The 24132-nt window shown below is 42.2% G+C and overlaps 4 protein-coding genes and 1 long non-coding RNA gene across 7 annotated transcripts in view; 3 read left to right on the top strand and 2 right to left on the bottom strand.

Annotated features, from left to right (window-relative positions):
* The first annotated feature begins 10 nt into the window (after positions 1-10).
* On the top strand, positions 11-10292 carry pex6 (peroxisomal biogenesis factor 6). 2 transcript variants are annotated; one of them, XM_077604477.1, is made up of 19 exons: positions 11-523; positions 1049-1528; positions 1943-2097; positions 2171-2248; positions 2364-2469; positions 2542-2648; positions 2827-2935; positions 3588-3790; positions 3856-4042; positions 4634-4710; positions 4776-4893; positions 5075-5280; positions 6342-6403; positions 6471-6579; positions 7101-7217; positions 7297-7374; positions 7518-7657; positions 7726-7866; positions 9745-10292. In XM_077604477.1, the coding sequence occupies exons 1-18, from the start codon at positions 44-46 to the stop codon at positions 7851-7853; spliced, it is 2940 nt and encodes a 979-aa protein (XP_077460603.1). In that variant the 5' UTR covers positions 11-43; the 3' UTR covers positions 7854-7866; positions 9745-10292. The 2 variants fall into 2 exon arrangements, with proteins under 2 accessions (XP_077460603.1, XP_077460602.1); XM_077604476.1 differs by having other exon boundaries at positions 2530-2648.
* Positions 8586-11116, bottom strand: LOC144077047 (uncharacterized). Of its 2 annotated transcripts, none has more exons than XM_077604493.1 (3): positions 10971-11116; positions 9691-9838; positions 8586-8965 (listed from the first exon to the last, which is right to left on the bottom strand). In XM_077604493.1, the coding sequence occupies exons 1-2, from the start codon at positions 11102-11104 to the stop codon at positions 9694-9696; spliced, it is 279 nt and encodes a 92-aa protein (XP_077460619.1). In that variant the 5' UTR covers positions 11105-11116; the 3' UTR covers positions 8586-8965; positions 9691-9693. The 2 variants fall into 2 exon arrangements, with proteins under 2 accessions (XP_077460619.1, XP_077460618.1); XM_077604492.1 differs by having other exon boundaries at positions 9698-9838.
* LOC144077048 (equilibrative nucleoside transporter 1-like) lies at positions 9750-17827 on the top strand. The gene is made up of 13 exons (XM_077604494.1): positions 9750-9896; positions 11469-11941; positions 12507-12544; positions 12610-12691; positions 13288-13445; positions 13523-13662; positions 13728-13862; positions 13930-14027; positions 14668-14913; positions 15034-15142; positions 16361-16446; positions 16512-16711; positions 16790-17827. Exons 3-13 carry the CDS (start codon positions 12519-12521, stop codon positions 16899-16901), a joined length of 1392 nt encoding a protein of 463 aa, XP_077460620.1. The 5' UTR covers positions 9750-9896; positions 11469-11941; positions 12507-12518; the 3' UTR covers positions 16902-17827.
* Positions 17073-24132, bottom strand: part of LOC144077046 (PDZ and LIM domain protein 3-like) — a 21956-nt gene continuing 14896 nt past the window's right edge. The window contains exons 3-7 of the mRNA XM_077604491.1: positions 18536-18620; positions 18279-18466; positions 18068-18201; positions 17887-17998; positions 17073-17732 (exon numbers count right to left, since the gene is read on the bottom strand). Of these exons, the coding sequence (XP_077460617.1) occupies positions 17564-17732; positions 17887-17998; positions 18068-18201; positions 18279-18466; positions 18536-18620 (688 nt within the window). The 3' untranslated portion in view covers positions 17073-17563. The remainder of the gene's footprint in view (positions 17733-17886; positions 17999-18067; positions 18202-18278; positions 18467-18535; positions 18621-24132) is intronic.
* LOC144077049 (uncharacterized) lies at positions 17835-18828 on the top strand. The gene is made up of 2 exons (XR_013300863.1): positions 17835-18221; positions 18302-18828. It is a non-coding gene; the product is annotated as an uncharacterized LOC144077049 (long non-coding RNA).

Here is a 24132-nt window from a genome sequence, read left to right as displayed (position 1 = left end):
CAATGGGAGGTCAGCACACTGGCTTTCTTACTTCCTGGTTAAGATGGCGGCGCAGGTGGAATTGTATCCCCTGGAAACTTTCCCGTCACACGTGTGTCCGCTGGACGTTCTAATTTCGAAACGTCAACTGCCTCACCTTTTCTGCGACGACTCGGAACCTCCGACCGTCCTCTTCACTCCACAGCCGCCTCTTCCGCGCGCTTCCGCCGTCCTGCTTCGCGTCCAGGCGGTCGACGACGAGGGGGCTGCGAGCTTGGAGGAGCCGGCGGAAGCCCCGCCGGCGAGAAGCCGAGTGAGGCTCTTCGTTAGCGGCTACTTCTTGCGACTACGCGGCCTCCCGGCGGGTGGCGCCAGTGGGACGGCGCGGCCCGTGAAGCCGGTCGACCTGGACGAAGTGGTACTAGGAGTCCGGGGACAGGCAGACGTCGACGGCTTCGCCGCCCAACTGCTGGAGCTATGCCGGGCTGGGTACCTTCTGTTGGCTCGCCGAGGAGAACCGCTGGCCTCTCAACTAACGGGTCCGGTAAGCGAATAAGTGGAAAGTTAACTTCAATAAACTCGTTAGCTGACTTCAAATTTGTCCGTCGCCCTTTCTCGTTTAAACCTAATAGTCTTTTAAATTTTTTTAAAGTCTCGTATTTTTTAAAATATTGAACTAAAACACAGTAAACGTTTCAATTTTAACTCTTTGAAGGATAGTGTTCCTTGTAGTTGCCACTTAAGATGTCTACAACCCCGTAAAAAAGTAAACATTTTAGAAATTTAGTGATTTGACGTTCAGCACCGTCAATGACAGCTAAAGAGTTAATAATGAGTCACTTTGGGCATGTTTTGGGCCATTCTTGGGTCACTTTCTATACATTTTGCGCACTTCCCTGTTGATTTTAGGCCAATTGCTGTTTACTGGTGACTTCCTGTTGATTTGGGGTGCATGTACGGGCCACTTCCTGTTGATTTTGGGTCACTTCCTGATGATTTTGGGTCATTTCCTGCTGATTTTGGGTCATTCCCTGCTGATTTTGGGTCATTTCTTTGTCTACCTTGGCAGATGGCAGAGGCGCTGGTGCTGTCGTGCAGCCCGGTCACGCAGGGTCGCATCACGGCCGACACCGCCGTGGTTCTGAGCGACGGTGGTGGCGGCGACGACGCGGTCCCGCCCCCCAGGAAGCTTCAGCTCTGCGTCTCGGACTTTGCACGCGTCGCCGCCACCGGCGGGAGGAGCGACCGCTCTTTCCTGGACCATCCGGACGAGGAGGAGCGGCGGCTAGATGTCCACGTGAAGGACGCTCGGCTCCGCGACCGGGACGTAGACGCCGTGGTGCGGATGGGTCGGAAGGCGCTGCTCGGGTTGGGCCTGTTTGATGGCGAGTGGGTCAAAGTACGGGTGGCGGACCGAGCCCGCGACTGGCGGCCGGCCGCCGTCGTCACCGTGCCCTCGCAAGACGGCGGCGGCGTGTCGGAGACGCTGTGGTTCAACTTGACGGGCGGGGAGGAGACGCCACGTGCGACCTGTCACCTCAGACTCAAGGTATTCGAACGCAATTGCACAAAAACCTCCAATCGTGTGTTGTCCAATCATTCCTCAAAAAAAGAATATAACAAAATTTGACGTGTTTAATATCTTAGTTTTTTTTGTTTATATTTAAAAATATGTTATTTCAACAATAGAAAAGAAAATCGTGTGTTGTCCAATCATTCCTCAAAAAAAGAATGTAAAAAAAAATGACTGTTTAATATCTTAGTCTTTTTTGTTTATATTTACAAATACGTTATTTCAACATAATAGAAAAGACAATAGTTAGTTTTCAATTTTCCGTTAAAATTAAGTTTACAGTTTATTTTCCTTTTTAAATAGAAAAAAAATGCAAAAATTATACTACTTTTTTTTAAACGACTGAAGAGAAAAACGATAACAAACTTGACCGTTCCGATTCTTTTACAGAGATGGCGACGAGCGGAAAACGAGGCCGGCGACTCCGCCTCTTCCTGTCGCTCCGCCTCGCCGCCGTGGGCCGGCGAGCTTCACCTGCGGCCGGTTTCGTCGCCGCGGGGACGCGTACCGGACGGCCCGCTGGCCGACCACTTCTCCGTCCCCAGGTGGGCCCGCGCCGACCCTCCCTCGTTGGTTCGTCGGCGTTTCACGGGGTGGTTGACGGATCTCGCGGCCCAGGCTGGTGGCGGAGGGCGACGTCCTGCGGATTCCCGTCGGGAAGCACCCGGAGCTGATGGAGGACGACACCTTTCGCAGGTCACTCGCAATCCAAAAATCACACTTTGAAGGGAAAATCTAAAGAAAAATCATCACACGTCTTTGTAAATGTCAAGTTTTAAGCTTTTGACCTATGACCTTTGACCCTTGTCAGGTGTCGGGCACTGTTTTTTGTGGTGGAGAAGGCACGTCTCCCCGGCCAGATGGAAGATGCGCAGGGTTTCTACCTTGCTGACAGAAGGCACACCTCCCTCTTCATGGTAGCTTTTAACACTTTCACTTTTGACCTTGCACATTGAAAGTATGACCTCTGACCCGAGGGACACCTGCAGGGGGCGCCCCTCAACAGCGCCGCCCCTTGCGGAACGTCGGAGCCGCCACCGGGTCTGGAGCGGACGGCTGAAGCCGTCGTGCGTGTCCTGCGCCCGCACGTGCAACGGTACGAGCCCAGGCATGATTGTGATTGGTCACCAGAGAAAATGGATTGGATGCCAACCAGTTAAAAAAAAAATTCTTCATTTGTTTTAATAATTTTGGTTTGTCATTTTTTAATTTTTTTTTGTATTGTAACCATGAAAAGCTGAAAAAACAATGTGATTTGTTCTCTTGTCTTGCAGTGGCGCCTCCCTGCCAGCATGCCGCCTCTTGGTCCACGGCCCGTCGGGTAGCGGCAAAGCGACGGCGGTGGCGGCGGCCAGCTCCCGGCTCCACCTCTGTCTGATCAAGGTGAAGAATAAATGGCAAATGCTCTAAAACACATGTGTCAAAGTGGCGGCCCGTGGGCCAAATCTGCCCCGCCGCATCATTTTGTGTGGCCCGGGAAAGTCAACGATGAGTGGTGACTTTCTGTTTTAGGATGAAATTTAAATGAAGAGTATAGATGTATATTAAATTTCCTAATTTTCCCCCTTTTAAATCAATCACTGTCATTTTTTAATCCATTTTTTTCTGTGGTTTTAGTTCAAAAATCATTTTGTAAAATCTAAAAATATATTTAAAAAAAGCTCATAGAAACATTGTTTTATATATATATATATATATATGTGTATATATATATATATGTGTATATATATATGTGTATATATATATATATATATATATGTGTATATATATATATATGTGTATATATATATATATATATATATATATATGTACATATATATATGTGTGTGTATATATATATATATATATATATATATATATATATATATATATATATATATATATATATATATATATATATATATATATATATATGTATATATATATGTATGTATATATATATATGTATATGTATATATGTATATGTATATATATATATATATATATATGTATATGTGTATATATATACAGGAATATGTGAATGGTGTTTTGGTAGGTGGACTGCGTGGATGTCCGCGGCGACACGCCAGCCGCCACCGAGGCGCGCCTGTCCATCGCCTTGGAGCGCGCCGATGCCGAGCGGCCCTGCCTGGTCCTCCTCAGGAACCTGCGGCTACTCCTACGAAGCCGCGGCGCCGCCGAGGACGACGCCCGAGTCCGGGCGGCGCTCTGCCGCGCGCTCCGTGGCGTTCCCAACGGGTGAGCACCCGCCGCCGTACGCTTTCCCTCAGAATCGCGTTGACGACTTTGTCGTTTTTGTCCAGGGTGGCGGTGGCGGCCACCGTCCGCGAACCCCGCCGGCTGCCTCCCGACGTGGCGGCGGTTTTCGTCCACCGGGTGGAAGTGGAGAACCTGGACGCCGAACGGCGCCGGGATGTTCTGACGCGGCTGTGCCGGGACCTGCCACTCCACCGGGACGTCGACGTGGAGAGACTCGCTCAAGTCACCGCTGTACGTCGCAAAAAAAGGTTTTCCCGCGTTAAAAAGTGATATATTTTACTATTTAAAACACAGGTGTCAAAGTGGCGGGCCGGGGGCCAAATCTGGCCCGCCGCATCATTTTGTGCGGCCCGGGAAAGTCAATCATGACTGTCGACTTTCTGTTTTAGGATCAAATTCAAATGAAGAGTATAGCTGTATATTACATTTCCTGATTTTCCCCCTTTTAAATTAATCATTGTCATTTTTTAATCCATATTTTCTGTGTTTTTAGTTCAAAAATCATTTTGTAAAATCTAAAAATATATTTTAAAAAATCTAAAATAAACATTGTTTCAGATTTTCAAAAAATTGAATATTCAGGGCTTTGAATCCAGTTCTTTTAATCCATTTATTAAAAAAAAATCAAAATATTCTATCTAAAATGGTCCGGCCCACATGAAACCGAGTTGACGTTAATGCGGCCCGCGAACCAACCCGAGTCTGACACCCTTGATTTAAAAAAAGAAGAAAAAAAGGAACCAACAGGTCGCGATCAAAATCTCGTTTTTCAGGCTAATCTGACTTTTCACTTTTGTTCTCTTCTTTTGTCGTCTTTTTAAGGGTTTTGTGTTGGGCGACATGCGCGCCCTGCTGGTGGAGGCGGGCCGAGCGGCGTGCCGACGACTGGTCCAGGCTTGGTGAGCGCCCCATTCGTGAAAATTGTTCCTCCGGCCACCTGACCTGGGCGACGTCTCCCTTTCAGTCCGGATCGGCGGGAGGCCGACATGTGCGCCGGCGGCGTGACCGTCCGCCAGCGGGACTTCCTGGCGGCTCTGCGAACGTTACAGGATGTCCAATCGGAGGCCATCGGTGCCCCAAAGGTAAATTCGCTCAGAGATATGTCCTTACATTTTTTTTAATATAACCTTTGACCTCATGACCCCACTGCGCAATCACCTCTTCCATTTCAAACTTTTTTGGATACTAAGTGAGGTCATAATAATAATAATTGTTATTTTTCAAGGCAAAATTGAGATTTGAGTTGGATCACTGTGTGTTTAGATTCCGTCCGTCCGCTGGGAGGACGTGGGTGGCCTGGAACGGGTCAAGAAGGACATCCTGGACACCCTTCAGCTCCCTCTCCGCCATCCGCAGCTGTCTTCCCTCAAGCTGAACCGCACGGGCGTCCTGCTCCACGGCCCCCCGGGCACGGGCAAGACCCTGCTGGCGAAGGCCGTGGCCACCGAATGCGCCATGACCTTCCTCAGGTCAGTCGCTAGCCGGCGCCATTTTTACTCGTGCTTAATCCTGCTTAAATGGCATGGCACGCCCATTGGCATCCATGGCAGCCAATTACTTCAATATGAAACAAATGATCTTTGACCTCACGACCCCAAAATGTATTCATCAGAAAAACTGTTTTTTTTTCGAAATTGGTTTAACCTCATTTTTTCCCAAAATGACCTTGTAATAATCGATAAAACTTAAATCAAGGGTGTCAAACGCGGGCCGGCACTTTGACAACTGTGACTGTAATTGCTCTTACCGCTGAGCTCGTGAAGTTAAAATCATGTAATATTGTTCTATAACAGGGGTGTCAGTCTCAGGTTGGTTTGCGGGCCACTTTAAGGTCAACTTCATTTCACATGGGCCGGACCATTTTAGATATAATATTTAGATTTTTTTTTATTAAAATGGATTAAAAGAACTGGATTAAAACCCCTGAATATTCCGTTTTTTTATAGATCTAAAACAATGTTTCTTTTAGCTTTTTAAAAATATATTTTTAGATTTTACAAAATGATTTTTGAACTAAAAACAGAAAAAAAATGATTAAAAAAATGACAATTATTGATTTAAAAGAGGGAAAAATCAGTAAATTTAATATAAATCTATACTCTTCATTTGAATTTGATCCTAAAACAGAAAGTTGCCACTCGTCATTTACTTTCCCAGGCCGCACAAAATGATGCAGCGGGCCAGATTTGGCCCCCGGGCCGCCACTTTGACACCTGTGATCTAACGCGAAGGGGACGTTTGATCAAAGGGGGAAAAGATGCTGGAACGCTGTAGCTTTTGGGTCACTTTTCGGCCATTTTGGGGCATTTTAACTCATTTCGCAATGACTTCCTATTCAATTTGGGCAATTTGTGTGGAGTTGGTGATTCGTGGCTATTTTAAGGGTCACTTCCCGTTGATCGTTGGGGATTTCTGGGTGTCTTCCTGTTGTTTGTTGGCCCCCGGGCTGCCACTTTGACACATGTGTTCTATTATATATTCACCTCAACGATGATTGATGAGATTATTGTTGTTGTTTTTTTACATCCAGCGTGAAAGGTCCAGAGCTGCTCAACATGTACGTGGGTCAAAGCGAGGAGAACGTCCGAGAAGGTGAGCGCCGTGACCCCGGTTCCCTTTTCCCAACCGGGCGCCCATTTGATGACCTGGCGCTGCTCAGTTTTCCGGAAAGCGCGCTCGGCGGCACCGTGCGTGGTCTTCTTCGACGAGCTGGACTCGCTGGCGCCCGGCAGGGGCCGCGGTGGCGACTCCGGCGGGGTGATGGACAGGTAGGCGGACTTTTGATTGTCTCGTCAACCTTTGGCCATCTTGAATTGCAAACATGACCGCTACGATCGCACGGAAGACGAGTGCTAGATGCTAGGCGGTGCTGGAATTGGTCCTCGGCGTGTAGTTCTGCTTCAATTAATTTGAGTGCCAATGCCGATGGATGTTTTAATCATCCTCCTGAAAGGAATTTGTCACCAGGTGACGTCCAATCGATTTGGAACTGGAGCGTTTCTTGGGTGGGTTTTCAGTTTTGTCCATTTTCCCCCCTCTAGTTTTGTAGAGATTTTGTATTTAAAAAAAATCTAGATTGGGGTCTTCCCTAAAAACTGACAAAAAAAAGGGAGATTGGGTCATAATACAACAAGTAAACAGTATATTACAGTAATCCCTCGATTAGCGCGGTTAATGTAGACATGAATGAATAAATAAATGAAAAAACGCGATATCGGATGTGATTGAAGATGGCCGACGGGCACGCCAGACGTGTCGCAACGCCTAAATTCTGCGGGTCTCGTGGCAGGGTGGTCTCTCAGCTGCTGGCCGAGTTGGACGGGCTGGACGGCGCGGCCGGGGTCTTCGTCCTCGGCGCCACCAACCGGGCCGACCTGCTGGACCCGTCCCTGCTCAGGCCAGGAAGGTCCGACCGACTCCGCCTGGGATTTCGTCGTCCTCCCGTTGGGACAGGCCATCTGAACCCTATCCGTCCATCTGCGCAGGTTCGACAAACTGGTCTACGTCGGGATCGATCCGAACCCGGCGTCCCGGCTCAAAGTCCTCCGGGCCGTCCTCCGAGGGTAAGCCAAGATGACGTGATGACCTTTTTGCTCGTCGTTTTGGGAAGTTTGACGAGATTTTTTTCTCCACAAAATCGTATCGTTGCCCTCGGCGTAATGGAAGAGAACATTTTTTGCCGATTCTGACGGTTTTGCCCCCTTAGCTTCCACCTGGACGCCGACGTGGACCTAGCGCAGGTGTTGGAGCGTTGCCCCGCCCGCGTGACCGGCGCCGACCTGTACGCCCTGTGCTCGGCCGCCGCCGCGGCCGCCGTCAAGCGGAAGATCCACGACATAGAGCGCGGTAGGTAGGCCGTTCCGACCCAAACCGTTCCGACTCGCCCAAATGGCTGATGGAAATCCACCCTCAAGGTTTGGACACGGAGGATTCGGCGCCCAGCCTCACCGCCGACGACTTTGAAGCGGCGCTCCGCGGCTTCACGCCGTCGCTCTCCGAAGAGGAAGCGGCCCGATACCGACGCCTTCAACGCGGCGTCTGACGGCAAATCGCAGGTAGGTCGTCACGCCTTCTGCAGTCGTTGTAGTTTCGTGTTCACGCCGATCCACGGCGCCAAGAATCGAAGTGGGCGTACCCCGAACCACTTGTAAAATACTAATAATCGGACGTAGGCTTTGTCATCATCATTGACTCGACAAAAGCCTAATTGTCATCATACCCAGAAACTGCATATGACGAAATTGGTGCGTTTACTCGGCAAAAGACCTAAATAAGTGATAATTTCAGACTCGTAATTTGGCATTCTGCCGTGATGGATACATCACATCACCCCCCCGAGCGTATCACTTACCTCTCACTGTCTTTCACTTACCTTCAGTCAGCCAGTAGGAGGCAGATCACCACCCAACGTCTTTTCATGTTCCCTCCCCCCGAAGTTATTACACAGAAGGGATTTTGTGTCGTGTTACCGCAAGTATAGAGTCCTGATGGATGTGGGGAAAAAACTATCCTTAAGCCTATTTGTCCGTACTTTGTCAGACCATAAAAGTAAAAAAAAATGAGTCTTATTGTCACGACCCAATTTGAAAACTAATATTACGCCAAAAGTAGTTTTGTATTGACACAGACCTTACGTCGCCAAAGGGAAAGCTTATTTTGGGACATTGCCGGGAAAAATGAACCGCGCTTTTGGGCTAAGGGTTAAAATCCACAAAAAATAATTGTGTCGTGAGAAGGTAGCATTCGACGTGGACTAAATGAAGCGTCCTTGACGTAAATGTTCACATTTTATTTTGTATACACTATGCACTCTAAGCTAGAATGGGACAGTAGCGCCTGAGCGAAAAAAAGGGGGTTAGGAGCCAACTTCCTGGGTTTTAGCTAGCATGCTAACACGTTGTCGTCGCCGCTGCGCTTGCCAAAGTGCGCCGCTCGGAGACGTTTCTCTCGGCGACAACATTTGGACTTTTACTTACTGGCGTTTACAACAACAACAACAATATGCGCTAACACGTGCGGCGAGGCGACACGGAAGAAGTCGGCGGTCGTCGTGGCGCAGCAGGCGGCGGTCCTGGCTTTTCGTCGTCGTCTCCTCGCTTTCGTCGTGGTGGTGTCGCGCGGCATCAGGTGAAGTGCGGCATTCGGTTGCACGTTCTACGACAGGACACACGCAAATGTTTGGCCGGAAAATCCAAACGGGAAGCACCATTTTGACGGGAAGAAAATCATGTTGCAAGATGGCGTGAGGAAGACGGACGGATTTCTTTAATTTTTTTTTTCAGACGATTCAAATTTTGCTCGTTTTCCATCATGAGTTAGCATCGTGCGTGTCGGCAACAAAAGTTAGCTAACCGGTCTTTTCTGTTATGAGTTAGCGTCAGGCTGGTTTAATACAATTGGTCTATGAGCCGTTAGCATCATGCTAGTTGAAAATGATGGTTTAATGATCCATTAGCATCATGCTAGTTAAAAATGACGAATTAGCGTCAAGCTAGCAAAGGCTACATGATTCTTTGAAATACACGAATTGTAATCAAATCCCATTTATGGTCATTTTTTGGGTCAATAGATCAAAAGTTTAAAATACTTGTAATTACGGTTAGGCTCTCAAAGGCCTTTTTCGTGATGTGTTAGCATTATGTTAGTTCAAATAAAAACGATTAGCCTATTAATGAGTTTTTCTGTGACCAGTTGGCGTCAAGCTAGGATTATTTGCGTGAGGTTTAATTCTCCATTTTGGACTGTCAATGGCTCGTATCTTTTGCAAAGTCCAAGTGACGGCGTCATATTTTGAAGGCCATGACACGCCCCTCTCCGATCAGGTTGAGAGGTTCCTTTCCTGCCACGCGCCATCTTTTCCCGCCAGCCGCCGTATTTACCGCTTACGTGGCCTTGGCTACTTTGGTTCTCTTCATCCTCTTCCTTCTCATCAGGGTCACCTGAGGTCGCTTGAGGCCGGCGATCAGCAGCAGGAGGCGGGGCCTGGACTTGGTCAGCCAGCTCCTCAGCAGCGTTCCTTTGGGAAACCTGCGCGACGCAGAGGGGGCGGAGTCACTTCACCGTCAAGGACCTGGCGTCCTTTGAGGTCAGGGCGGAATCATTCCATTTTGTATTTTGCCGTCTATTGCGATAAACACATTTTAATTGACGGCAGAAGCATGAAAAGTCTTTTTTACAGTCTCGGGGCGGCCATGTTGGTTGGGGCAAAGTTCCCATCAAAGACAATAATTTGATATTCAAATGAAGTCATCACTAGCATAACTTTTCCTTCGAGTTCAAATAATCTGCTCTCTTGCCATTGGCTGTCATTGACGGCGCTTGAAGTCCAATTGGTTTGAAATGGGAGGCATGGCGCTACCAATGCTAGCATACGATTTAGTCAATATCTCGTTTGTTTAGCCGTTGAAGTACTTGATGATTTTTAACGCTGTTGCATGTTGACTCATCACTTTTTAGTCAATAAATTGCAACTTTGAAACGATTTTATGTTGTCCAATATGCTTTTATGCTATTCCCAAATATCAATTAGAGGACGCTCACAGGTTTTCGGGTCTACTTTTTTTTTTAACACAGAAACTACCAGAGGCGCATAGAAACGTCACATTTACTCTATTCTATTTATTGGAGTCACTTTTTGGGGAAAAATTGCTTTTTGATTTATATTTTAACTTGAGTGGATGCGTGAAGAAGCTAGCTAGCTAGCTAGCATGGCGTCTCCAGCTAGCAATCACACGTAACAAAGTCACATTACGCCAGCGCTTTCACACATGCAAAGTTTAAAAAATAAAAAATAAAAATTTAAAAACAATTTTCATAGACCAAGTTTATTTGAAGATCTCTGACCGTTTTTGTTTGGCACCGATAGACCACAACTAACTAGAGTTATTATCGTTTTTAGCTACTGAAAGGGACTAAATTGCGGCGCTTTTGTGTTCTTTTATCATTTAAAATTTGCCGGCTTCTGACAGAATTGGCCACGAGTTGTTTTGACGCTTAATTAATCATACATTTTAAGCACTTATCCTTTTCCCAGAATACTTTTGTACCCGAGTCACGTCATTCGGAAGTAAACGCTAGTCTCGTTTTGGGCGACGGGCACCCGTTCGGATCGATCGGTCGGTCGGTGGGTCGGCGGGGCCGACGGTGGCCCAGAGCTTACCAGTTGACCCCGCACATGTAGGTTGGGTGGTGGTGGTCCGGCGCGGCGCTGCGCTGGAATGGCGAGCGAGCTGCTGAGCCGGCCGGCCGGCGGCCGCTAGAAGCTTCAGCGCACAAACACCGGCCGCCCATCATAATAGGAGGGCCGGCGGGGGGAAGGGGGGCGGCCCGGCCCACTCAGCACTTCTCACGCGCGGCCAATCGGCAGGTAGCCCCGTCGCCCTGGCGACGGCACGGTAGAATACGCCTCGCTGACCTTTGGGGGCCTAAACGCCGATGCTTCCGTGCGTCCTTGCCGTCCGTCTTTGATTCCTTACTGGCTTTACAACATGACTTCCTGTTCCTGTCTTTCTTCCTGAACGTCCTTCCTTTACTTCCCTTTCTTTCTTGCCGTCTCAACATTCCATCTCAGTCGTCTTTCCTTCCTTCTGGCAGGAAATGATCCAACGTGGACAGCAAATGCTTCAAAAATTAACAGGAAGTTCTGTCAATTTTACAGCAAAATCAACTCGTGGGCAGCCAATCAAAAATGTCCAGGATGAATTTCCCCAAAAACTACAGCGAGAGTTGACTCGGAATCAACAGGAAGTACTCTAAAATGAACCAGGATGTGACCCAAAATGGACTCATTGCCCGCCAATCCAAAATGTGCAGGAAGTGACCTCAGAATGTCCCAAATTGTACAGGAAGTGCCTCAAAATCAACAGGAAATACTCCGTAATGAACTCCTTGCCCCCAATCGACAACAACAAACCCTTTGAGTGGATCCCTTGGCCTTCCAAATCTGACCTTTGACCCCCCAACCCCCCAAAACCAAGGTGTTTTACCGCACCGGAACTTGCGTCGGACTAACAAGCGTCGTAAAGTCACGCATAAGGAAATCTGACAAAGATCAAAGTCTCAAGTCTTGTGATATCAGTAGCGCCAGGTCAAAGTTCACCTGACGCCAGACTCGCCCGACGCAGCCGCCAGGTAAGTCCTTTTTCTCTTTTCTATTGGCCGGATTGTTTGATTAGTATTATTATTATTTTTGCTTCAATTCCACTAGCTTTCATTGAACTTCCTACTTTGCTGTTGCGTTAAATCAACTTCCTGTTTAGCTATGGCGGTCATTCCGCTTCGTGTTTTGCTGTGGCGCTAAGTTCCAATGTTCCCTCTAAGCTGCAATTGCGCACTACTCTCGTCTTCTCTGCGCACAGCAAATCATATGGAGCGCACAAAATAAAATCCCCATTTTTTTTTAATAGCTGTGAGGAGGACGCGCGAACCACTCATCCGCCGGGCCGCCCATTCATAGATATTAATCATTACATTTTATTATTACTAAATCATTTATGTGTAGTAGGCATACACATGCTACTGGTGTGTGCCCATATCGAGCAATGATGATGTTGCTCACGCCGGTCGGTACTCAGTGTGCTCAGGGAGGTTGTCTTTCTGCCCAGACAAACAAAAAATTAGAGGGAACATTGGCGCTAACTCTCTTTCCTGTTTCAAAGATACCGAATAATGTTTTTTTTTGTATTTTGCGGAGCAGATCAGAGCCAAAATGGAGCCCAGCGTGCCCAGAGACAAGTGAGCGCATCCATGGACGTGGCGAGTCGACCCGTGTCTTGACCGCCCCCTCTTTTCCCGAGCAGGTTTCGCGGCGTGTGGTGGGTCTTCTTCATCCTGGGTTTGGGAACGCTGCTGCCGTGGAACTTTTTCATGACGGCCACCGTGGTATGACATCACTTCCTCTCAGCAAAAGAATGCTTTAACGTAGCGGTGTCGCAATACCTCTACTTACGAAATACGTGGGTTGTTTTAGAGCAAGGGTGTCAAACTCGGGTTGGTTGGCGGGCCGCTTTAACGTCAACTTGATTTCACGTGGGCCGGACCATTTTAGATATCATATTTAGATTTTTTTAATTAAAAGAACTAGATTAAAAGCCCTGAATATTCCGTTTTTTATAGATCTAACATAATGTTTATTTTAGCTTTTTTTATTTTTAGATTTTACAAAATGAATTTTGAACTAAAAACGCAGAAAAAATGGATTAAAAAATGACAATGATTGATTTAAAAGGGGGGAAATCAGGAAATTTAATATACATCTACACTCTTCATTTGAATTTGATCCTAAAACAGAAAGTCGGCACTCATCATTGACTTTCCTGGGCCACGCAAAATGATGCGGCGGGCCTGATTTGGCCCCCGGGCCGCCACTTTGACACGTGTTAGATAGCATGGATTTTTTTTTTGTAAGTAGAGGACGACTTTATATGTACACTTTCCTACCCTTTAAAAACAATTAACGCTATCCTTGACTTATTCAGTACTTCACCGGCCGCCTGAAGGAGTCCAGCAACGGGACGGCGATGGGGGCGGAGCCCGAACGCAGCATCCTGGAGTCCAAATTCAACAACGTGATAACTTTGTGCGCCATGCTGCCGCTCCTCCTTTTCACCTGCCTCAACTCTTTCCTGCACTCGCGGTAAGTTCACCCGTCCCTTTCCCCTTTTTTTCCGGCGGGCGCAGGAAAGGGCGCCACTTTTATTTTCCCCGTTCAAGCGTCCCCGAGCACGTGCGCGTGGCGGGCAGCCTGGCGTTCATCCTGGCCGTCTTCCTGCTGACGGCCGTCCTGGTCAAGGTGCCGCTGGATCCGGCGCCGTTCTTCGGCGTCACCGCCGTCAGCGTGGTGGTCATCAACTGTGAGCGCCCCCCGGCTGCCGGGAGGGAGGGGACGCCGGGTGTGACGCCGCCTTCCCTCGCCTAGCCTTTGGCGCCGTGCTGCAGGGGAGTCTGTTCGGGATGGCGGGCGCCTTCCCCGCCGCCTACACGGCGCCCATCATGAGCGGCCAGGGATTGGCCGGGACATTCGCCGCAGGGGCCATGATCTGCGCCCTCGCCAGTAGGCTTTTCTTTTTTATTTGTGACACGGTCACGACTCCGATGATGATTTTCTTCTTTTTTGGCAGGCGGTTCGGACGTGGAAGACTCGTCTTTCGGGTACTTCATCAGCGCCTGCATAGTCATTTTGGGCTCCCTGGCGTCGTATGCCCTTCTCCCCAAATTGGTACGTACTCACAAATACAAATAGTCATTCACACTTGAACGTTATACAGATACAGACGCTCCCCTACTTACGAACGAGTTAGGTTCCGAGCGATTGTTCATAAGTTGAATTTGTTTGTAAGTTGATTCAGTGCTATATTTTGTATTATAATTTATGTTTAAGGTCTATATAAGTATATTGAAGGTTTATATAAGTGCATTTGTATGTTTAAGGCTTGTATAAGTAACCAGCATTGGTTTGTACTGAAAAAAACATTTAACGAACGATCGTCGAACGATTCAAGTTGTATGCCCGTGCAACGCTCACCATTTTCTCACCCGCATCAAGCTTCTTTATTATTGCCACTTTCGTTTCAAATGAAATGGCTTGCCTCTTGCTTGCACTACCACCCTCACTAGAAGCCTTTCGCTTTTCACCAACCATATTGAATAATGGATGCATGAGATATTTAATGATAAAAATGAAAAATAATTCAGACTTGTTTTTTTACTTTATAAATGACAAAAAATGCACTCATTTTAATGTATTTTTAAATTCCGAGTATGCTCTCAACGAAGAACATTTGAAAATGTGATTTGTTTATGCTTCTCTCGGTCAAAAAGGTTCCTCAATCCTGTTTTATACTCTCATACTTTGACAGGAGTTTTTTCAGTTCTACCACGAGAAAAAGGACGGCGGAGGCGGCGGCGGCGGGCAAGATGACGGCGCCACCGCGAGGCTCACTCACCCAGGTAAACACCGCTTCCCCGTCTCTTCTTTGCGTCCTCTTCCATCTGGTCAGACTTTGCTTTTGGTTGCAGGAAGCGTGGAGAAGGAGAAGGAGAACGAGGAGAACCGGAGCTCCGGGGAACCCCACGGAATATCTGTGATGGCCGTTTTTAAGAAGGTGGGCGCCCTTTTCCCGCTTGGACGTCGAGCGTTTACCGATGATGGTCAAAATGCGCTGTCAAGAATATGTCCTAAAATTGTGCATTTGGATGCTATTTGATGACTTGTCGCGTTGAAGATTTGGCTGTTGGCGGCGTGCGTCTGCGCCACCTTCACCGTCACCATCGGAGTTTTCCCCGCCGTGGCGGCCGACACCAAGACCACGCGCTCGCCCGGGGGGGCCTGGGGTGAGTTTTTCTTAGCCTTTAAACATATCTGTCAACTTAGACGTTTTTTGATCATTTCAAATTGTCTACAACTTTTGTATGGGATTTTTGAAGTACATTAGTATGTGAAACCAATCTGGTTTTTACCCATTTGGGCTCTAATCTGGATGTTCTCGGTCTATGTCGTTATTTTAAGAAAAAAGCCTTACTATAATATAGTAGCTTTTTTTCTAAAAAAAACGACAGTATTACTATACTATGTCGTTTTTTAAGAAAAAAAAGCCTTACTATATACTATGTCGTTTTTTACGAAAAAAAGCCTTACTATACTATGTCGTTTTTAAAAAAAAAGCCTTACTATACTTTGTCGTTTTTTACGGGGGAAAAGCCTTGCTATAACATTTCGTTTTTTTAAAGAAAAATGCCTTACTATACTATGTCGTTTTTACGAAAAAAAATCCTTACTATACTATGTTGTTTTTTGAGAAAAAATCCTTACTATGTCGTTTTTTAAGAAAAAAAGCTACTACAGTATAGTAAGGCTTTTTTTCTTAAAAAACGACATAGTATAGTAAGGCATTTTTTTAAATTAAAAAACAACATAGTATAGTAAGGCTTTTTTTTCGTAAAAAACGACATAGTATAGTAAGGCTTTTTTTCTTTAAAAAACGACATAGTATAGTGAGGCTTTTTTCCCGTAAAAAACGACATAGTATAGTAAGGCTTTTTTTCTTTAAAAAACTGCATAGTATAGTAAGACTTTTTTTCTTAAAAAAACGACATAATATAGGAAGCCTTTTTTCATAAAAAAACGACATAGTATACTAAGACTTTTTTTCCGTAAAAAACGACATAGTATAGTAAGGCTTTATTTTTAAAAAAAACGTCATTCTATAGTAAGGCTTTTTACGTAAAAAAACGCCATAGTATAGTAAAGCTTTTTTTTCTTAAAAAAACGACATACTATATTAAGGCTTGTTTACGTAAAAACGACAGTATAATAAGGCTTTTTTTCGTAAAAAAAACGTCATAGTATAGTAAGGCTTTTTTTTCTTAAAAATCGACCATGTATAGTGAGGCTTTTTTTCACAAGCCTTACTATATATAATGTTGTTTTTTAAGAAAAAAAAAAGCCTTACTATACTTAACGTTTTGAAATTAAAAATGTCAGTGGTAGCAGACAAAAAACCACCAATATCATCATGCTAACAACCACCCCCTTTCTCCACCGTCCCCCAGACGTGTACTTTGCGCCCGTGGCCTGCTTCCTGCTCTTCAACCTGTCGGACTGGGGCGGGCGGAGCTTGAGCGCCTTCTGCACGTGGGTGAGTCGGTCGCCGTGTGACTCTTATCGAGTGGCGCTCGAACCTGACGCCGATCCACGCTGCAGCCGGGACCGGACGGCCGCCTCCTGCCCACTTTAGTGTGCTCCCGCGTGGTCCTGGTTCCCGCCCTGATGCTGTGCAACGTGCAGCCGCGCCTCCGCCTTCCCGTGTTGTTGGAGTACGACGGCGCCTTCGCCGTCCTGCTCCTGCTCTTGGCCTTCAGCAACGGCTACCTGGCCAGCCTGGCCATGTGTTTCGCGCCCAAGTGGGTCTCATGCCAACCGGACTCGATCTAGTAAGTGGCAAAGTGTGTTTAACTTTGCCGCTTTTTGCTCTTTTTCAGGAAGGTTCTTCCCGAAGAGGCGGAGACGGCGGGCTCCGTCATGGCCTTCTTCCTGTCGCTGGGTCTGGCTTTGGGAGCGGCGCTTTCCTTCGTCTTTCGAGCTCTGGTCTGAGACGCAAAAATCGCCGGCAAGCTCGAAGACGATTCGTCCTCCCAAACAGTAGGGGGCGCTGTGGCCCATTTGCAGTTTACTACCTTGGTCGAATGAACTGACACGTTGAACATTATTTCTTTTAAATATTTCTATTCTTGAACATCATAAGTTTCAAAATAAAAATGTCAATTTAAAATGTTTTTTTGTCATTCATATAGAATTTTATTGACCATGTCAGAAATGATGCAAGTGGTAAACAGGCAGTGACAATTGATGGTCGTTGTACCCCAAAAGGTAAGCCAAAAATTAAGATCATGTTTTTTAAAAAGGTGTCAGCAGTCACTCTTTAAAGAGAACTCGCCGGCAAAATCTTCCACTTGAATAGAGTCCACGAACTGGATGCCGAACTACCGTGACAGCTCTAAACGTCCAACTCACTTGGACCGGGAGAGGGGGGGACAAATGGTTTGGCATTCTTCTCAGATTTGGGGACATTTGAAGTTCATTTCGATCACTTCCACTTGAATTTGAGTCCCGCCCTCCCGGTCAGTAAATCAAAATCAACAGGAAGTGATCTGTGATTGATCTAAAAATCCACAGGAAAGTGACCTCAATCGCTGGCTCTGCGGCAGAAGCGTGAAAAGAGCTGGTTTTGGTGTGCGCTAAGAGAGCCGCGAGCGCTAGAGGTCAAAGCTCTCGGGCGGCGCCGTCCTGACTCGGGCGTGGACCTCGCAGTACAAGTCGCCCGCCACCAAGAAGTACCCTTTCTGCTTGAGGTTAACGTCGCAGTCGGCGCACACGAAGCAGGTCGGATGGCGCAACTTGTCGCGGGCCTTCACCACCGTGCCGCTGGCAAAAGAAGACAGAAAACAATGAATTGAAGGACGGGTGGTCACGCTGAAACACTCCCAAATCAACAGGAAATGTCCCCAACTCAACAGAAAGTGACTTGGATGTTTCCAGATCAAGAGCTAACAGCTAGCGTGGCCTTTTTGGTACTCACACGACGCCGTTGCCGCACTTGTCGCAGATGGGGAGCTTTTGCAGGTTTCCGGCTGGCGCTCCGACCTTGGTGGTGGGCGCCTTGACCGTCCGGGTGGGCATGGGCTTGTTGCCTGCGGAGAGAAAAGAAAGATCAGCGAGGCCGATCGACGCTACTACGTACGGCGGGAGATGACAATGACCGTCGCTGTCCACAAAGTCCTGCAAGGCCCTGAAGGATCCCGACTGGCGAGGCTGCGACGGCGACAGGTCCTCGCCGTCCTTCTGCAGCAGGCGGTACACGTCCGAGTCCTCGATGTTGGCCAGCGTCCGAGGGCTGCGAGTGGGGAGAAGACCGTGAGTAACATATTTTTGTTTATTTTTTCCCATTCCACTCCGTTAAAATGCGCTAACCTGTCGTGCTGGGGCGCCACCAGTCCTTTCATCTGTCCCTCCATGGCGTCCCGGATGTTTCCCGAGGAGTAGAGTCCGATGGGCGTGTTGTAGACGGCGCTGACCACCTGACGCGCGTCATCCAGGTTGGCCGCCGCCACGAAGGGCTGAGCTCGCCGGTTGTGGGCCACGCCCACCGCGCTCACCTCCTGAGTGAAAAGAGGACGGTGGTCACGTGACGTCCTTCCATCCGTCCGTCAATGGCGACGAAGACCAACCTGCGGCGTGGACTCCAGGTTGATCTTGAAGGGGCTGAGTTTGCCGTCCACCGTCACCCGCGGCGACCACAGCTGGACTTCCGTTCTGTTTCCCCGATAAAGACAAGTCAGTGTCAGCAGTCATTCGTTTAGCGTGCCTGCTTATTTTCGTAGGGGTGCCGGATCATGTCCTAGCAAGAGGCATTGGACTAACAAGAAAAGCCTCAAACTCATTGCTGTGTGTATGTATAGTAATGCTCTTTTTTAATTGAAAAAAAAAAAGACCAAGTTCAGTAAGCCTTATTTTTCTCCCCCCCAAAAAAACCAACCATGTATAGTTAGGCTTTTTTTTCTTAAAAATCGACCATGCATAGTAAGGCTTTTTGTACTATGTCATTTTTTTGAGGAAAAAAATCCTTACTATACTATGTCGTTTTTTAAGGAAAAAGCCTTGCTATACTGTAGTAGCTTTTTTCTTAAAAAACGACATAGTATAGTAAGGATTTTTTTTCGTAAAAACGACATAGTATAGTAAGGCTTTTTTTCTTAAAAAAAACGAAATGTTATAGCAAGGCTTTTTTCCGTAAAAAACGACATACTATAGTGAGGCTTTGTCCCCGAAAAAACGACATAGTATAGTAAGGCTTTTTAAAAAAAAAACGACATAGTATAGTAAGGCTTTTTTCTTAAAAAAACGACATAGTATAGTAAAGCTTTTTTTCACGAAAAAAAGCCCTACTATACTATGTCGTTTTTTTACGAAAAAAGCCTTACTTTACTATGTCGTTTTTAAATAAAAAATGCCTTACTATAGTATGTCGTTTTTTAATAAAAAATGCCTTACTATACTATGTCGTTTTTTTTAATAAAAAATAGCTTATTATACTATGTCGTTTTTTTAATAAAAAATGCTTTACTATACTATGTCGTATTTTAAGAAAATACCTTACTATACTGTAGTAGCTTTTTTTCTAAAAAAACAACATAGTATAGTAAGGATTATTTTTCGTAAAAACGACATAGTATAGTAAGGCTTTTTTACTTAAAAAAAGGAAATGTTATAGCAAGGCTTTTTTCCGTAAAAAACGACATACTATAGTGAGGCTTTTTCCCCGTAAAAAACGACATAGTATAGTAAGGCTTTTTTAAAAAAAAAAAACGACATAGTATAGTAAGGCTTTTTTTCTTAAAAAACGACAGTATAATAAGACCTTTTTCTTAAAAAAACGACATAGTATAGTAAAGCTTTTTTTACGAAAAAAAAGCCCTACTATACTATGTCGTTTTTTTTTACGAAAAAAGCCTTACTATAGTATGTTGTTTTTTAAATAAAAAAGGGCTTACTATAGTATGTCGTTTTTTAATAAAAAGCCTTACTATACTATGTAGTTTTTTAAGAAAATGCCTTACTATACTGTAGTAGCTTTTTTTCTTAAAAAACAACATAGTATAGTAAGGATTTTTTCTCAAAAAATAACATAGTATAGTAAGGATTTTTTTTCGTAAAAACGACATAGTATAGTAAGGCTTTTTTTCTTAAAAAAACGAAATGTTATAGCAAGGCTTTTTTCCGTAAAAAACGACATACTATAGTAAGGCTTTTTTCCCCGTAAAAAACGACATAGTATAGTGAGGCTTTTTTTTCGTAAAAAACGGCATAGTATAGTAAGGTTTTTTTTTAATTAAAAAATGACAGTATAGTAAGCCATTTTTTTATTAAAAAACGACATAGTATAGTAAGGCTTTTTTCTTAAAAAAACGAAATGTTACAGCAAGGCTTTTTTTCCCGTAAAAAAACGACATAGTATAGTAAGGCTTTTTAAAAAAAAAAAAAACGACATAGTATAGTAAGCCATTTTTTATTAAAAAACGACATAGTATAGTAAGGCTTTTTTTCTTAAAAACGACATAGTATAGTAAGGCTTTTTTTAACGAAAAAAGCCCTACTATACTATGTCGTTTTTTTAATAAAAAGCCTTACTATACTGTGTCGTTTTTTTAATTAAAAAATGCCTTACTATACTATGTCGTTTTTTAAATAAAAAATGCCTTACTATACTATGTCGTTTTTTAATAAAAAAAAGCCTTACTATACTATGTCGTTTTTTAATAAAAAATGGCTTACTATACTATGTCGTTTTTTTAAATAAAAAATGCCTTACTATACTATGTCGTTTTTTAAAATAAAAAATGCCTTACTATACTATGTCGTTTTTAATAAAAAAAAGCCTTACTATACTATGTCGTTTTTTAATAAAAAATGGCTTACTATACTATGTCGTTTTTTTAAATAAAAAATGCCTTACTATACTATGTCGTTTTTTTAATAAAAAAGCCTTACTATACTATGTCATTTCTTTTAATAAAAATGCCTTACTATACTATGTCATTTTTTAAATAAAAAAAGCCTTACTATACTATGTCGTTTTTTATATAAAAATGCCTTACTATACAATGTCGTTTTTTAATAAAAAATGGCTTACTATACTATGTCCTTTTTTTAAGAAAAAAAAGCCTTACTACACTGTCGTTTTTTTACGAAAAAAAGCCTTACTATACTATGTCGTTTTTTTAATAAAAAAGCCTTACTATACTATGTCGTTTTTTAATAAAAAATGGCTTACTATACTATGTCGTTTTTTAAAATAAAAAATGCCTTACTATACTATGTCGTTTTTTTTAATAAAAAAGCCTTACTATATTATGTCGTTTTTAATAAAAATGCCTTACTATACTATGTCATTTTTTAAATAAAAAATGCCTTACTATACTATGTCGTTTTTTAATAAAAAATGGCTTACTATACTATGTCGTTTTTTAAAATAAAAAATGCCTTACTATACTATGTCGTTTTTTTAATAAAAAGCCTTACTATACTATGTCGTTTTTTAAAATAAAAAATGCCTTACTATACTATGTCGTTTTTTTAATAAAAATGCCTTACTATATTATGTCGTTTTTAATAAAAAATGGCTTACTATACTATGTCGTTTTTTTAATAAAAAAGCCTTACTATACTATGTCATTTATTTTAATAAAAATGCCTTACTATACTATGTCATTTTTTTAAATAAAAAATGCCTTACTATACTATGTCGTTTTTTTAATAAAAAAAGCCTTACTATACTATGTCGTTTTTTAATAAAAAATAGCTTACTATACTAAGTCGTTTTTTAAAATAAAAAATGCCTTACTATACTATGTCGTTTTTTTAATAAAAAAGCCTTACTATACTATGTCGTTTTTTAATAAAAAATGGCTTACTATACTATGTCGTTTTTTAAAATAAAACATGCCTTACTATACTATGTCGTTTTTTTAATAAAAAAGCCTTACTATACTATGTCGTTTTTAATAAAAAATGGCTTACTATACTATGTCGTTTTTTAAAATAAAAAATGCCTTACTATACTATGTCGTTTTTTTAATAAAAAAAGCCTTACTATACTATGTCGTTTTTTAATAAAAAATGGCTTACTATACTATGTCGTTTTTTAAAATAAAAAATGCCTTACTATACTATGTCGTTTTTTTAATAAAAAAGCCTTACTATACTATGTCGTTTTTTTTATAAAAAAGCCTTACTATACTGTCATTTATTTTAATAAAAATGCCTTACTATACTATGTCATTTTTTAAATAAAAAATGCCTTACTATACTATGTCGTTTTTTTAATAAAAAAAGCCTTACTATACTATGTCGTTTTTTAATAAAAAATAGCTTACTATACTATGTCGTTTTTTAAAATAAAAAATGCCTTACTATACTATGTCGTTTTTTTAATAAAAAATAGCTTACTATACTATGTCGTTTTTTAAAATAAAAAATGCCTTACTATACTATGTCGTTTTTTTAATTAAAAAAGCCTTACTATACTATGTCGTTTTTTAATAAAAAATGGCTTACTATACTATGTCGTTTTTTAAAATAAAAAATGCCTTACTATACTATGTCGTTTTTTTAATAAAAAAGCCTTACTATACTATGTCGTTTTTAATAAAAAATGGCTTACTATACTATGTCGTTTTTTAAAATAAAAAATGCCTTACTATACTATGTCGTTTTTTTAATAAAAATGCCTTACTATATTATGTCGTTTTTAATAAAAAATGGCTTACTATACTATGTCGTTTTTTTAATTAAAAAAGCCTTACTATACTATGTCGTTTTTTAATAAAAAATGGCTTACTATACTATGTCGTTTTTTAAAATAAAAAATGCCTTACTATACTATGTCGTTTTTTTAATAAAAAAGCCTTACTATACTATGTCATTTATTTTAATAAAAATGCCTTACTATACTATGTCATTTTTTAAATAAAAAATGCCTTACTATACTATGTCGTTTTTTTAATAAAAAAAGCCTTACTATACTATGTCATTTATTTTAATAAAAATGCCTTACTATACTATGTCGTTTTTTAAATAAAAAATGCCTTACTATACTATGTCGTTTTTTTAATAAAAAAAGCCTTACTATACTATGTCGTTTTTTAATAAAAAATGGCTTACTATACTATGTCGTTTTTTAAAATAAAAAAGCCTTACTATACTATGTCGTTTTTAATAAAAAATGGCTTACTATACTATGTTGTTTTTTAAAATAAAAAATGCCTTACTATACTATGTCGTTTTTTTAATAAAAAAGCCTTACTATACTATGTCGTTTTTTAATAAAAAATGGCTTACTATACTATGTCGTTTTTTAAAATAAAAAATGCCTTACTATACTATGTCGTTTTTTTAATAAAAAAGCCTTACTATACTATGTCGTTTTTTTAATAAAAAAGCCTTACTATACTATGTCGTTTTTTAATAAAAAATGGCTTACTATACTATGTCGTTTTTTAAAATAAAAAATGCCTTACTATACTATGTCATTTTTTTAATAAAAAAGCCTTACTATACTATGTCGTTTTTTAATAAAAAATGGCTTACTATACTATGTCGTTTTTTAAAATAAAAAATGCCTTACTATACTATGTCGTTTTTTTAATAAAAAAGCCTTACTATACTATGTCATTTATTTTAATAAAAATGCCTTACTATACTATGTCATTTTTTAAATAAAAAATGCCTTACTATACTATGTCGTTTTTTTAATAAAAAAAGCCTTACTATACTATGTCGTTTTTTAATAAAAAATGGCTTACTATACTATGTCGTTTTTTAAAATAAAAAATGCCTTACTATACTATGTCGTTTTTTTAATAAAAAAGCCTTACTATACTATGTCGTTTTTTTTATAAAAAAGCCTTACTATACTGTCATTTATTTTAATAAAAATGCCTTACTATACTATGTCATTTTTTAAATAAAAAATGCCTTACTATACTATGTCGTTTTTTTAATAAAAAAAGCCTTACTATACTATGTCGTTTTTTAAAATAAAAAATGCCTTACTATACTATGTCGTTTTTTAATAAAAAAGCCTTACTATACTATGTCATTTATTTTAATAAAAATGCCTTACTATACTATGTCATTTTTTAAATAAAAAATGCCTTACTATACTATGTCGTTTTTTTAATAAAAAAAGCCTTACTATACTATGTCGTTTTTTAAAATAAAAAATGCCTTACTATACTATGTCGTTTTTTTAATAAAAAAGCCTTAC

This window comes from Stigmatopora argus, chromosome 7 (assembly GCF_051989625.1).
Source record: "Stigmatopora argus isolate UIUO_Sarg chromosome 7, RoL_Sarg_1.0, whole genome shotgun sequence".
Classification (NCBI taxonomy): domain Eukaryota; kingdom Metazoa; phylum Chordata; class Actinopteri; order Syngnathiformes; family Syngnathidae; genus Stigmatopora; species Stigmatopora argus.
Note: the sequence above shows the minus strand (reverse complement) of the source record. Positions and strands in the feature narration are given on the sequence as shown.